General features: G+C 38.3%; 2 protein-coding genes across 4 annotated transcripts; one reads left to right on the top strand and one right to left on the bottom strand.

The window, feature by feature from the left end:
* Nucleotides 1–2,838: 2,838 nt before the first annotated feature.
* ppcs (phosphopantothenoylcysteine synthetase) lies at nucleotides 2,839–7,255 on the top strand. Of its 2 annotated transcripts, none has more exons than XM_051415621.1 (4): nucleotides 2,839–2,934; nucleotides 5,623–6,160; nucleotides 6,251–6,354; nucleotides 6,526–7,255. In XM_051415621.1, the coding sequence occupies exons 2-4, from the start codon at nucleotides 5,626–5,628 to the stop codon at nucleotides 6,850–6,852; spliced, it is 966 nt and encodes a 321-aa protein (XP_051271581.1). In that variant the 5' UTR covers nucleotides 2,839–2,934; nucleotides 5,623–5,625; the 3' UTR covers nucleotides 6,853–7,255. The 2 variants fall into 2 exon arrangements, with proteins under 2 accessions (XP_051271581.1, XP_051271580.1); XM_051415620.1 differs by having other exon boundaries at nucleotides 2,878–3,038.
* utp3 (UTP3 small subunit processome component) lies at nucleotides 7,099–11,391 on the bottom strand. 2 transcript variants are annotated; one of them, XM_051415619.1, is made up of 16 exons: nucleotides 11,225–11,391; nucleotides 10,935–11,022; nucleotides 10,466–10,522; nucleotides 10,304–10,360; nucleotides 10,128–10,218; nucleotides 9,975–10,043; nucleotides 9,759–9,880; nucleotides 9,477–9,632; nucleotides 9,301–9,372; nucleotides 8,923–8,963; nucleotides 8,737–8,833; nucleotides 8,488–8,625; nucleotides 8,246–8,382; nucleotides 8,100–8,166; nucleotides 7,568–7,675; nucleotides 7,099–7,402 (listed from the first exon to the last, which is right to left on the bottom strand). In XM_051415619.1, exons 1-16 carry the CDS (start codon nucleotides 11,239–11,241, stop codon nucleotides 7,313–7,315), a joined length of 1,407 nt encoding a protein of 468 aa, XP_051271579.1. In that variant the 5' UTR covers nucleotides 11,242–11,391; the 3' UTR covers nucleotides 7,099–7,312. The 2 variants fall into 2 exon arrangements, with proteins under 2 accessions (XP_051271579.1, XP_051271578.1); XM_051415618.1 differs by having other exon boundaries at nucleotides 8,246–8,385.
* Between the last annotated feature and the right edge of the window lie 766 nt (nucleotides 11,392–12,157).

A 12,157-nucleotide genomic window follows, 5' to 3' on the forward strand; every position in this document is an offset into this window, starting at 1 on the left:
ATCCAGATTTGATGCCGGTCTGTCCAGAAATGGAAGAATCCCTTAGAAGGTTTTCATGATTCAGATCTAAAGATATTTCTGCTGCTGGATAAACACCGACCAGACAGTTTTTAATTTTACAACCTGGCAAAAGTTTTATTTATTAATGGGAGCTAACTAACCAAGCATTATATAATTATTTATGCTATTAAGCAATTAGTTACAACTTACAAAGAATTTATAAAAGGGTGCCTTATCTTAAGGACATGAAAATAAATAACACAGAAGCTGATGAAAACATATCAAAGATTCGTCCATGATTAGAATATGCATCTTTTTGGGAATATATGTTCTAGAGTAATAAAATTAATTTGTAGAAAAGGGTGTAGATATAGCACATAGGCATACAAGTAACACTGGGTCCCCAATTTTAATGTTATGTTCTGTATCAGCTGTCTTTATAGGCATTATAAAGTGCTGCTGCTTTTGACGCCACTAGAGACAGAATACATAGGCTACATAAGAGGTTATTGCACAATTTTTAGTTGCTGACCACTGTTGAAATAAAGGACAGAAAAAGTCTCCAGTCTCTAAACGTTATTAATAATTAATTCACTTTCAATGCAGTAGTATATGCCTATATGTCCCAGAGTCCCCTACACTGTGGTCTTTATGCTGTTTCTAACTTCTAGAGGTAAAATGCTGAACTCATTCATTCATTAGTTTTTCTTGGCCTAAAAATAGTCTGATTTAATCTTGTGAGGTTTAAAAAAAAAAAAGTTTATTTTCCCCTCTAACATTACACCATGTATAACTCTACACTGTGTAAACTGAACTTAAGGTTATTTAACAAACCAATAAAATTCCCAGAATTTATTTTTTAACCAGGGACATGACAATGCTATCTGCAGCCCTGGTACTCAGTGGTCTGGTGAGTTCACAGTGACCTTGTCTTAATTTTCTCTTCTTACCTCCTGTAATGTAGCTGTGTGTTTGTGGTATAATTGAGTTATATCATGTTTGTATTAGTACTATGATACATAATATAGAAATAAAAAGGAATGGTTCACTTATCTCAATTAATTGTTTTATGAGTTGCTATGACAAAGTGTTGAATCATGTTGTTGTTGAGGTCTTTATGGTTCAAGCTTCAGTGTAGACCTTCAATACAGCCAGTCAGAAAAATGTCAGCATCAGCGTCTCTAATGGAAAACAATAGTCCTTAAAATGTCCCATGTAAAAAGACAGCCAGCTCTTTGCTGTGTTCTTATCATTTGACAAGTTAATTATAGACTAATTATTCCATTTAGATTTAAGCCTATTATCTATATATTTATTTTTAAATATGATATAATCTGATTGTAGCTCTTTTGTATTGTTTTGTCCATCTCTAGATTTTATGCTTCTTTTCCATTACCACTAACAAACAGCCTGACTAAGGTGCAACTGACACACAGGACTCCAGGTTTATTACAACCTGAATCAACTCTTAATTTATCTGTTTAACTGGTGTTGGGTCTGTACAATAGTGGCCATTTTGTTTTTATAACAACAACAAGTCATCAACTAAACGTGAGGAAGTAATCAGGTTAATCTTAATCAACACCATCAATCAAACATGTATCAAAGAAAGCAGCCAGGCTGAAGTGTTGTGATCTATTCAGCAGGGCAACAGCGCCTCTTGTGGGTTGACCACAGGCACTGCTGCTAATAAATCCTGAAAATAAATTAATGTCTGTAGGCCTAAATGTACAGGAATGTAAATAAAAACATTAACAGAAAAAATGACTGACCCTAAGAGTTTCTATACAGACATCATAACTGATTATCTGAGGCGCTGTAGGGTGCAAAAGGTTGAAAAAAGAATCAGTCGGAAAGTTATTTAAACCACAGAATTTCCCGTAAGCCTCTACACAGGTCCACACAACCCTTTAGGTTATCTCCAAAAGGTTACATTCAGCAAAACAACATTTGTTTTTTCCACTTGCCTTAAGAGAGAATTTTGTTCTTCCTTACAGTCTCAGCAGGTGTAAATGCTGCAGTGTGTACAGGTCATTTCAAGTAAATATCTAGAAACCCTCTTTTATTATTTTATTATTTCTGTGTTAATTGTTGGTAATTGGTTTGTGTATGTTGTTTGTTACCCATGATAAATAATAAAAAGTAGATCAAATTTCCAAGTGAATGCAAATTGAAATTTGTCGACCAAGTGAGGCCTTTAATTGTATGACTGTAGGATTTATAATAATAAATAATATTCTCAATTAGTTGAATCTCACTTTGTGTGGTGTTTTGGTAAAATAGAAAACACTAAAATAAACTGCACTGTCCTACATCATAGACTGTTTCAAAGTTATTCAGTCCCGTAACACATTTTATTTTTGTACCTGCAATAATATGAATCTTTGTATCTGGAGAGATTCTAATACATTTAATTTAATCCCTTCAGAAAGTAAATAGTAACACTCACCAGAAATTACATGTCAAATGTAGCATCCAGATCCAGACAGCATTTCTTTTTTTGAGAAAAGGAGCTTTTAATTTATGCCATTCCAACTTATTTTAAAAAAAATTCACAAAAGCAAGAATCAGATGAGCTTTAAGATCTTAAGAAGCTCTAATGAGCACCAAACACTCTCTGCCCTGGCATTTGCTGACTCAGTGGGACAGTCCGCTCCAAAAAGATCCCCTCTTTAAAGAAATCCCCCCTCTGGTCTCCTGGGGGGCCCGTGTGCGCCACCGGTGATGCTTTCGTTCATAAAGTCTGACACCTCATATGAAAGTGAGAAAGTAATTGACGCACTTGTGAGATACAGGCGGCAGTGCCGTCCGCGGCCACTGGGGGCGCTGACGGGTTTCTTGTGTATTTATAAAGACCAAAGAATGCAGCTCGCTGGTTTCAGGAAGTGCAGAAATTGTTGTGAAAGCTGACTGAGAACCACCTCGGAATCTAAAGTAGGATCATTTTGCAGTTTTGTCTTTTAAGTTGATATGATAGAAAGAAACGTTGTGTTTGTTTTGCTCCCGGGTGTCGTCGCGGTGGCAGGCAACGTCACATGGTGTGTTTTATCTTCCCAACCTGTCATATTTCTGCACATTTGCGTGATTATTAAAAAAACAAAGTCCACCTTATTTTGTCCTTCATAAAATGATCTACTGGACTGGGTTTCCTGTAGTAAAGCAGTGGCCAGCAAAGAGATTATATTGCGTATAATAATGTTAAGGTCAAGGTTAACCTGTAAGGTTCATGCATACTGTGAGGAATATATATTTATATAACATTACTGCAAGTTACATACAGTGATGTTCATAATGCTCAGTTATTGCTCAGACTGTCAACTTTATGCACATTTTGGAGGTTGTAGTTATATATATATATATGTGTGTGTGTGTGTGTGTTGTGAATGTAATATACATGTGTGTTCTCTTCACTACTTTCACAGACTTCATTCAAACGTCAAAACGTTCAACTCAATTAGGACATTATTGCTAATACTTTTCTCATTCATACCTTTCATATTTTCCGAAATATTCCCCGTTTTCCCGTCGATTTTTCCCTATTCATTCCTTATGGAGAATTCCTAGTTTTTCATGGTTTTTCAGCGGTTAACTACTCATTTATGCTTTCAGCTAGAAGCTCCATTCAAACACTGAAATAGTCCACATCTTTCAGACGTTTAAAGGTCGAGGTTAACCTGTAAGGTTCACGCACACTGTGAGGAATATATATATTCGTATAACATGACTGCAAGCATCCTCTAAAGTCCAGTAACATACAGTGATTTAGTGAAACATTCAGCTTCTATTCGGTTTTTTGATAACTTTCATAATTTTGTAAATATTTGTTCATACTTTCAGCTTGAAACTCCATCAAAACTCTCCAATATTCCACATTTTTCAGCCATTTTAGCTATTATTTCACTTTTAAAATCCCATTAAAACATTTCAAAGTATTCAACTTTAAAAAAAAACCCAAATACAATGGAAGTCAATGAGAAAACCCTTCAAACCCACTCATCTTTAACCTCTTCCCACAAATTCATACATTCACATAGAAACTCCATTCAAACTTTAAATCGTCCACGACAACTAGGACTTTCTGACATTAATTCAGCTTTTTTATATCTTTCAAACTTTTCACACAATCTCAGTTCAAAATTCATGAAAATTTCAGCCCTTCTGACACTTTTCCATTAGTGTGTATTGCGTGGAATGTTCAGAGCTAGAGTGCGTGACATCATCACTAGAGTGGACAAACGATTTGAAATTGTCTAAAATGTTTGTTTTAAACTTGCTCTTAGAGCCACAGTTTTCACTCCACGTACATGATTGTACATCAAAACATAGGAAAACTTGTGCCGGTTACAGACATGTGACATGTGGAAACAAACAGACTTACGATGTTGTCTTTATGAGCTTCCAAGCGACAGGAGCAACAACCAACTGCCTCATTTACTTCCATTATAAATAAGAGAAGACATTTAAGGAGTGGAGCATAAGCAGCCACTTCTTCCGACAGCTAGTGTGGTCACATTTCTGACCGTAAACACACAAATTTCACCACATGTTGTCAGCAGGCTCTCCTCTCGCCGATGATATCCTCATTTCGGTGATAGGAGTTACGGTCTGGGCCGTAGAAGCGTAAATATCAGAGGTGCGCTTCAGCTAAATTCTCTATCCAATGAAGCCTCTAGGCCAGGAGAAAGGCAGAGCAGGCAGCGGCAGCATCACCATGGCAACACACAGCCCAGTTTGACAGACAGACGGGCAAAGAGACAGACAGACAGATTTTCTTGACTACATCTCCATTCAACTCAGTTCTACACTTATGTTCAGTTGTAAACAATATTAAACCTTATGAGATAGTCAATTTTTTTCAAATCTCCATTCATAGTAATAATAAAATACAATACTAAAATTAAAGCCAGCAGTTCAATATAGCGACATCTCTTTGACACACCTTCAAATATTCCACATTATTTAGATTTTTTTTTTAACTTTTAGAGCCAACAGTTCAGCCTGGCGTAAGCCGTTTAGAAGTCAGTATTCTCCAGTTATATAATTATTATTAGTACTATTATAATACCTCTCAGTATAATGCAGTACAATTATACATAGCTAACTATATGCCACTATCTATATGGAACCCAACAACAATGATTCAAACAGTTAAATTATATCTAATTTTCTTTTTACTTAGAGGCCAACATATATGCTTCTCTTCAATATGGGCCTGTTAGGACTCTAGTAATTACTATTCCTCTTCCATTTGATGCTGTAGAGGCCAAAATATTACATTTTTAACATTTTTTTAGTCCCTAAAAATCCTACCCTTCCCATGATGCAACCCCAGTTTTCTATTAGACACGTCTTTCCCTGTATTTCCAAGCTGAGCTTACTGCTCATGAACCGTCCTCTAATGTTTACTTTGCATTAAGGATTCAACAGCACGTTTTATTTTGCTCATTTCTACTGTACATATTATAATCATCAAAGGTTATTTACTCAAACTTAAGGAAATTCCCTTCAGAACCACAAAATACAAACTACTGGTTTAACAGGCTGAACTCATGTTGATATACAAAAACTGTGGAGTTCCCCTTTTAACATAGGTCTGATATTCTGATACCACTCTCTCATCAGGTGATGGCTGAACCCAGAATGTCTTCCATTGATGGGCAGCTAGCTGAAGAATTCGCCGCTCCCTCCCACGTCGAGGAGGTTAAAGAGAAGATGGCTGCCTTTGCTGAGCATCATGCAGCAGAAGGTCGCCGTGTGGTTCTCATCACATCAGGAGGCACCAAAGTTCCCTTAGAGTCTCGCACTGTTCGCTTCCTCGACAACTTCAGCAGCGGCAGACGAGGAGCCTCCTCAGCTGAGTATTTCATAGAGTCAGGCTACGCTGTCATCTTCCTACACAGGCACCGCTCGCTTTACCCATATACACGCATGTTCTCAACCATTAACATGCTGGATGCCCTGAAGTTCACATCTGGAGAAGGTGCATCCAGTAACTCTGGTGAAGTGGTTGTTAACCAGCAGGTGCTTCCAAAAATTGGCAAAGTGCTGAAGCGATACCAGGAAGTGAAAGAAAGCAGACTTATTCTCCCCATTGAGTTCAGCACTCTGTCAGAGTATCTGCATCTACTCAAAGCAGCAGCACAGGCACTCAACACAATAGGTACAAATTAACAAGTCGCAGGTTGAAGTTGTGCTCTTATCAGGGAGATTGTTCATAACTTGTCCTCAAATGTTTTTATTCTGCACGTAGGATCCAAGGCCATGTTTTATCTGGCTGCAGCAGTGTCTGATTTCTACATCCCAGCATCCGAGATGCCTGAACACAAAATCCAGTCTTCTAATGGACCTCTTCAAGTGAGTGTAACAAATAATAAAGCCAGGACTTTGGTGATCCCTAACTTTTTATCTAGCAACATTAACATACAAAGACCTGCAGGAAAAGACCTGAAACAGAGAGAGCTGCTTGCATGACTGTAAACTCTTGTTATTAATGAGAATATACTATATATTTTTTTCCCCTTTCAGCTCAGCATGAACATGGTCCCCAAGATACTGTCCCCACTGGTGAAGGACTGGGCACCTCAAGCATTTGTCATATCTTTTAAGCTAGAGACAGACGTAGCCATCCTGCTGGACAAGGCTCGACGGGCTCTGGACACCTACAGGCACCAGGCGGTAGTGGCCAATGTACTGGACACTAGACGGGGTTATGTGGTGGTGGTGACCCCTGAGACTCAGGCTGAGCTGATCCTCACAGAGGAGGATGAGAAAAATGAAGTGGAGATAGAGGACAGGATAGTGAGCAACCTGACATCGGCACACAACAAGTTCATAACTCAACAAGGGGGCTGACGGCAATCGACTACACTGCATGTTTGAGTCAATGACGCAGCTGTACGTTGTTGTCTGTGCTCTTTCCTGAACCTAATCCTGATCCTGAGCTTGGCTTTTCATACTTCAGTATGTTGTATGGTTGCATAACCTTAGAAATAACTGTAACTATAAACACATCATGCTTTCCCTTGTCCTTTTTAATGTGCTCTAAAAACGGGTCTCTAAGCTTATAAAGGCTGTCTCTGTACAGGGACAATATACAAGTTATTGAAAGTTTAGAAAATGTTTATTCACAGTGCGCCATTATCTTGCACAGAAAAACATTTTGATGTCTTTTCTACGACAATGATTAAAGGTTGAATAATTCTGTGAAATGCATTACTACAAGAGTCACCTATAATAAACATTTACAAGTACAGTCCATTGGTGTTTTCTCATGCTTACACTTGGCAGCGGCATATTTTGGATTCTCTCTTGGTTACTTAAGTTTGACGCTCTTCTTGACACCAGCACGAATACCAGACATCTCTCCGCTGTATCTCTTATCCTCACGACGAACATCACGGACCTAGCGAATGTAAAAACAAACAGTCTCAATATTGATCTTGGGAATGCAACATATGGACATACACTCTTTATTCAAACTGATAAGCCCGCAGACAAACCCTGGAAGCTTTATGACGCACTTCAACAGTGTGATAAAGATGTTCTCATCAATGTGTGGAATACAAACCTGGCCCTTTCTGCGGATTTTGGCCCGTCTGAACTTCTCTCTGTTCTTGACTCTGGGATTACGGTCAATTTTCTTCCTTTTTGGTGTGAGCCCCTTGTTCTTGGCCATCTGTGGAATTGGTAGAAGCACATACTTAGAACAACTGCTCAGAAGTGACAAAGTAACATGAAATGCATGAGAATACTGAAATGTATATATAGGAAAAAAAAGAAGATGTATCTTGAATATTCGCTTAAACCTAAAATCCAAAAGGGGTAGAAGACTGCAGCCAATAATAAATGACATGAGCAACAGTTAGTTGTTGTAAGCTTGCTCTGATGTACAGACATTAGCAAATTTGTTTGAAGTTGCAGAGTTGAAACAACTGGACATCCACTGTAATCCATATTTTTGTACTAAATAGACACAGTGGGTCAAACATACCTAGGAGTACCAGAGCAAATGGCGCCCTCATGTGACCAAAAAAACTATAGATAATTATATGTTTGAGACTTTTCTTTAAACAAAGAAAGTCCACAAAGTAACTCAGTACCTGGTAAGTGATTCCTCTCTTGGCATCTGGATCAGGCTCTTCCTCCTCATCCTCATTGTCTTCCAACCTTCAACAAATTGACAATTTATCAGATGCCCAAGTTGATTTTGTCCCAACTGTCATTTGACGACTCAAATCATACTTACTCCTCAGCTTCTGGTGTGTTGCCTTTCCTCTTCAGTTTCAACCGCTCCTCCACGTCTCTGTAGAAACGCAAAGCTGCTTCCTCGTTCAGGTCAGAGTCCGAGTCCTCCTCAACCTCAGGCATAGTTTCTCCAGAATCCTGCTTAAAAAATGCATTACATCACATTCAACATCAGTAACAGATTCAAATTGAGGAAACCCTTAAGGTCTGTGAATCCTTAAAAAATATTTTTTTAAATCCCACCTTTTCCTTCTTACTGGAGACTCTGGTCTTCTTGCCCTCTGCTGGTCTGCTGGTGGCATTATCTTTCTCCTCACCACTCAGTAGTTTGCGGAACTGTGGCGCAAGCCGAGCATCTACCGAGCCTAATTCATTGATGAGCTGCAGGCAGAAGAGTCAGTACGAGAGAGGGTTGTAACTAATGTAGATGTGTGTGTAACTATACTGTATGCCCCACTGGCAGCAGGTGTTAATGTCAATGTGTGGACTTACATTTCTGTATGTGAGGAGTCTTTCAATAACAGGATGGTTATGAGCCGGGATACGTTTTGCTTTCAGCACCATATAGAAACTGATGTTTGTGCAGTAACTGTGGCAGGAAACAATCATTACTCACTCAACAAAGGACTGTTACATGTTTTTTTTGTAATGTGTAATTACTATTTAATTACAACTTACTTCAGATACAGTTGCTGTTTTGTCTTGAGGTAGTCAGCACCCTTTGGAAGACAGGATGGAAATTATTCAGATTCAGAAACTTGATTACCATATCTACATGACATTATTAATGTTTCTTGGAACTCTCCAACACACATTCACACTACATGCTTACAACACAGCTCCAAACATCACATTTAAAATACAACTACACAGATTAAAAAAAACATTAATAGGGCAGCTTCAGATTCAGGTGATATTTTTCTATATGTTGATTACAACAAGCTACTTTTTTTTTTACATTTTGATTTGATACACTGAAACAATATGGACTATAGTCACTTTAATTCAAAGTGTGGTGACAAATTCACAGCTAGAAATTAAGCTGAATGAACTCACCTTTCCTGGTGGGATCTTTCCGTCCTTGACCATCTGTACAAGAGGCTGCAGCTCATCCTTGAGTTCAGTGAGCTGCACAGATCAAGTGGTAACAAAATTAATTCACATTAATTACATGCTGGTCTGTAGTAACTAAGTAAATATTGTTTGGCTTATTAATTCTGAGGTCGTCTTACCTTTGCCTTGAAGTCCTGAATAAGTTCAAGCAGCTCTGGTGAATCCTTCTTCAGAAGTTTCATTTTTTCCTTCTTGGACATCTGCTTCAGGTCTTTCACAATCCTCTCCTCCTTTTCTACAGTTTTGTTTTCATCCTTCTCCTCCACAGCAAATTCCTTCATTCAGACAACGACATAAAACAACCAAAGTAAACCAAAAAAAAAAACATATGTTTAAATCATTACAGGTGGAATTAACAGGAGGTATACAGGACAGATTTGCAATTTAAAAAAAAAAAAAACCTTAAAAAAGTTTAAATCATAATCCTCCTCGCTCAGATTTGCAGCTAAACGTTTTTGGATATTTTTAGCCTCTTCTTCTTCCTCCTGTTCCTCAGCTTCCAACTCTTCTTGCGTTTTCCCTTCTGTAATAAAACAATTAAATGTTGCATGAGCAAACATCAGCCAAATGATCACTGATTGCCTCAACAAAAATGTCTGGAGTTAAAAGATGCTTACTGGTGGACACATAGTCCGTGTCATAGAACATCTTCTTCTTGGTGCCCCACGCCATTTCATTAGGAAGATCTGAGGAAGACAGCAAACTTACAGTTGAATGTGCTTGTATGACAGCAAACAAACCTGGATATAAACTGATGATTTTACATTTACCTTCTTCTTTTTTCCCCTCTAGATCACTCTCCATGTCTGTCCCCTCTTCCTCATCCTCAGACTCCGAATCGTCCAGCGCCATCACTTCCTCCTGTGAAATTCAGAACAGCTTAAATTTGTTCTAAAGCTACATTCATTTTCTGAAGGTAAATCAAAACTAACACATAAGTCATCACCTCATCGTCCAGCTCCTCCAGGTCGCTCTCCATTTGAACACCGCTGGCGAGAAGTTTCTGTAGCAAAGAGAGCACAACAAAAACAGTTAAGAGAACATAAAGACAGCGCCACACGTATACATATACACATGTACCACAGAACTACTAATGAGGTCAACTTACTGCAATCTTATCATCGTGAAACTGATCGATTTTGTCCTTTGTGTACTGCGATGATTTCTAAAAAGAAAAAGAGGAGACATGTTTAAATGTGACTGTCAGCACTGATGGCTGAGAGCAGCTTGTTCTCCTATCAATAACACAGTATGAAGACTAGACTCTCAGATTGTTGTTGTTATAAGAAAGTTACAGTCCAAACAGACCACTGGGGATATGCGAGGCAGTCATCATGTAAATGCACAGTTAAAAGCAAGTATATGTCTGGCCTTACACATCATACCAGCCACCTGTAGTTCAGATTTAATACTGTAAACCAGAACACACAGGGAAAACATTGCCACATTACTGATACTGAAGCACTGATGAAAAAGAAGGTGCACCTGATGTACAGGTATTCTTATACTGTCCGAAACGTAGTGATACAACTCTCAGACAACCCCGCTGTAGCAGCAGTGACAGATCTTCCTCTTACCTTATCGGGGACAGGCATATTCTTGTAGGCTTCAGGGTCGTCTTCATCAAATCGCTCAGTCTTTTTTGGCCGTCGAACCGGTTTACCCCTGAGCAGTAAAGAGAGGAGACAAGAGATCAGTCTCTTCTCTGCAGCATTCAGAGGAGGTTTATGTTGGCGTTTATTTTAATTTCTTGTAGGTCATGGTGGGAAATGTAAAAGGCGTCTGGGCTAATTTAAATGTTCCAATAACACGACTCAGTGACGAGAAGAGAGACAAAACAATCACATTAGACTTTAGCCAAACTCACCTTTTTTCTCGAACCATGGTGGCAGTGAACTCAACGAGTTTGCTACACGTTAGCAACAAAACTGTTCAACGCCAGTGTTTGTGTGTGGAGATTAAAATAAAGTTATCCTGTCGAGTTCAACACATTTCTCCACTGATCACCATGTGCGTCCGGGATTTCTTCTTCTTTGTGTTTAATGGCGGTCTTACACAGTGACGTGAAAGGCGCCTACCGCCACCTGCTGGAGGAGCATACTGAGTGAGTTTTAAATGATTTTATTTATAGGGTAAAATCAAATAAATGAAAATGGATTTGATTATCATTAAAGAAATTCATACGGTTGAAAAGATTTTAACAGAGACATTAAAGTCTACTTCAGGATTGATTTTTAACTAAACAGTAATAGTGTTTCATGAATTAGGACCCCTGTATCTGACTGAAAACTGACCTCTGCCTGAGAGATGTTTGGGAAGGTGAAGATTGTTCATATGCTTCTGGATATTATACCCGTTTCCTTCAAAATAAAGCCCTTCTCCTATATCACTCCAATTGTTTAATACTATTTACTATTGTACTTATATCTGTACCTAACAATTTAAAAAAAAACTGCAGAAATTTTGAAGACACAATAAAAACCTTAAAAAAAAAGAAAATACAGTAATTTGGATATTTTTCAATGCTGAACTAATTAGGTTTCTGGATTATAGTTTTCTCTCATGTGTCCCAGTTTTTCTCATTAAGAAGAATTTCTCCAGTACGCCAGGAACTAACTTCTTCAGTTCTGTTACTTCAGTGTTGATTTTTCTTGGCCCACAAAGTGTGGATGTAAAGGCTGGGAGTCTAAAAAGGATTGGTATCTGTCTTTAAAGAACGTTTCAGTGTAAACTTTACTTCAAGTCCCCCAAATTTCAGGGGGAAAAATGTATTGATTACCTTTGTGTTAGCTACAGGCCT

Source organism: Dicentrarchus labrax, unplaced genomic scaffold (genome assembly GCF_905237075.1).
Source record: "Dicentrarchus labrax unplaced genomic scaffold, dlabrax2021, whole genome shotgun sequence".
NCBI lineage: Eukaryota > Metazoa > Chordata > Actinopteri > Moronidae > Dicentrarchus > Dicentrarchus labrax.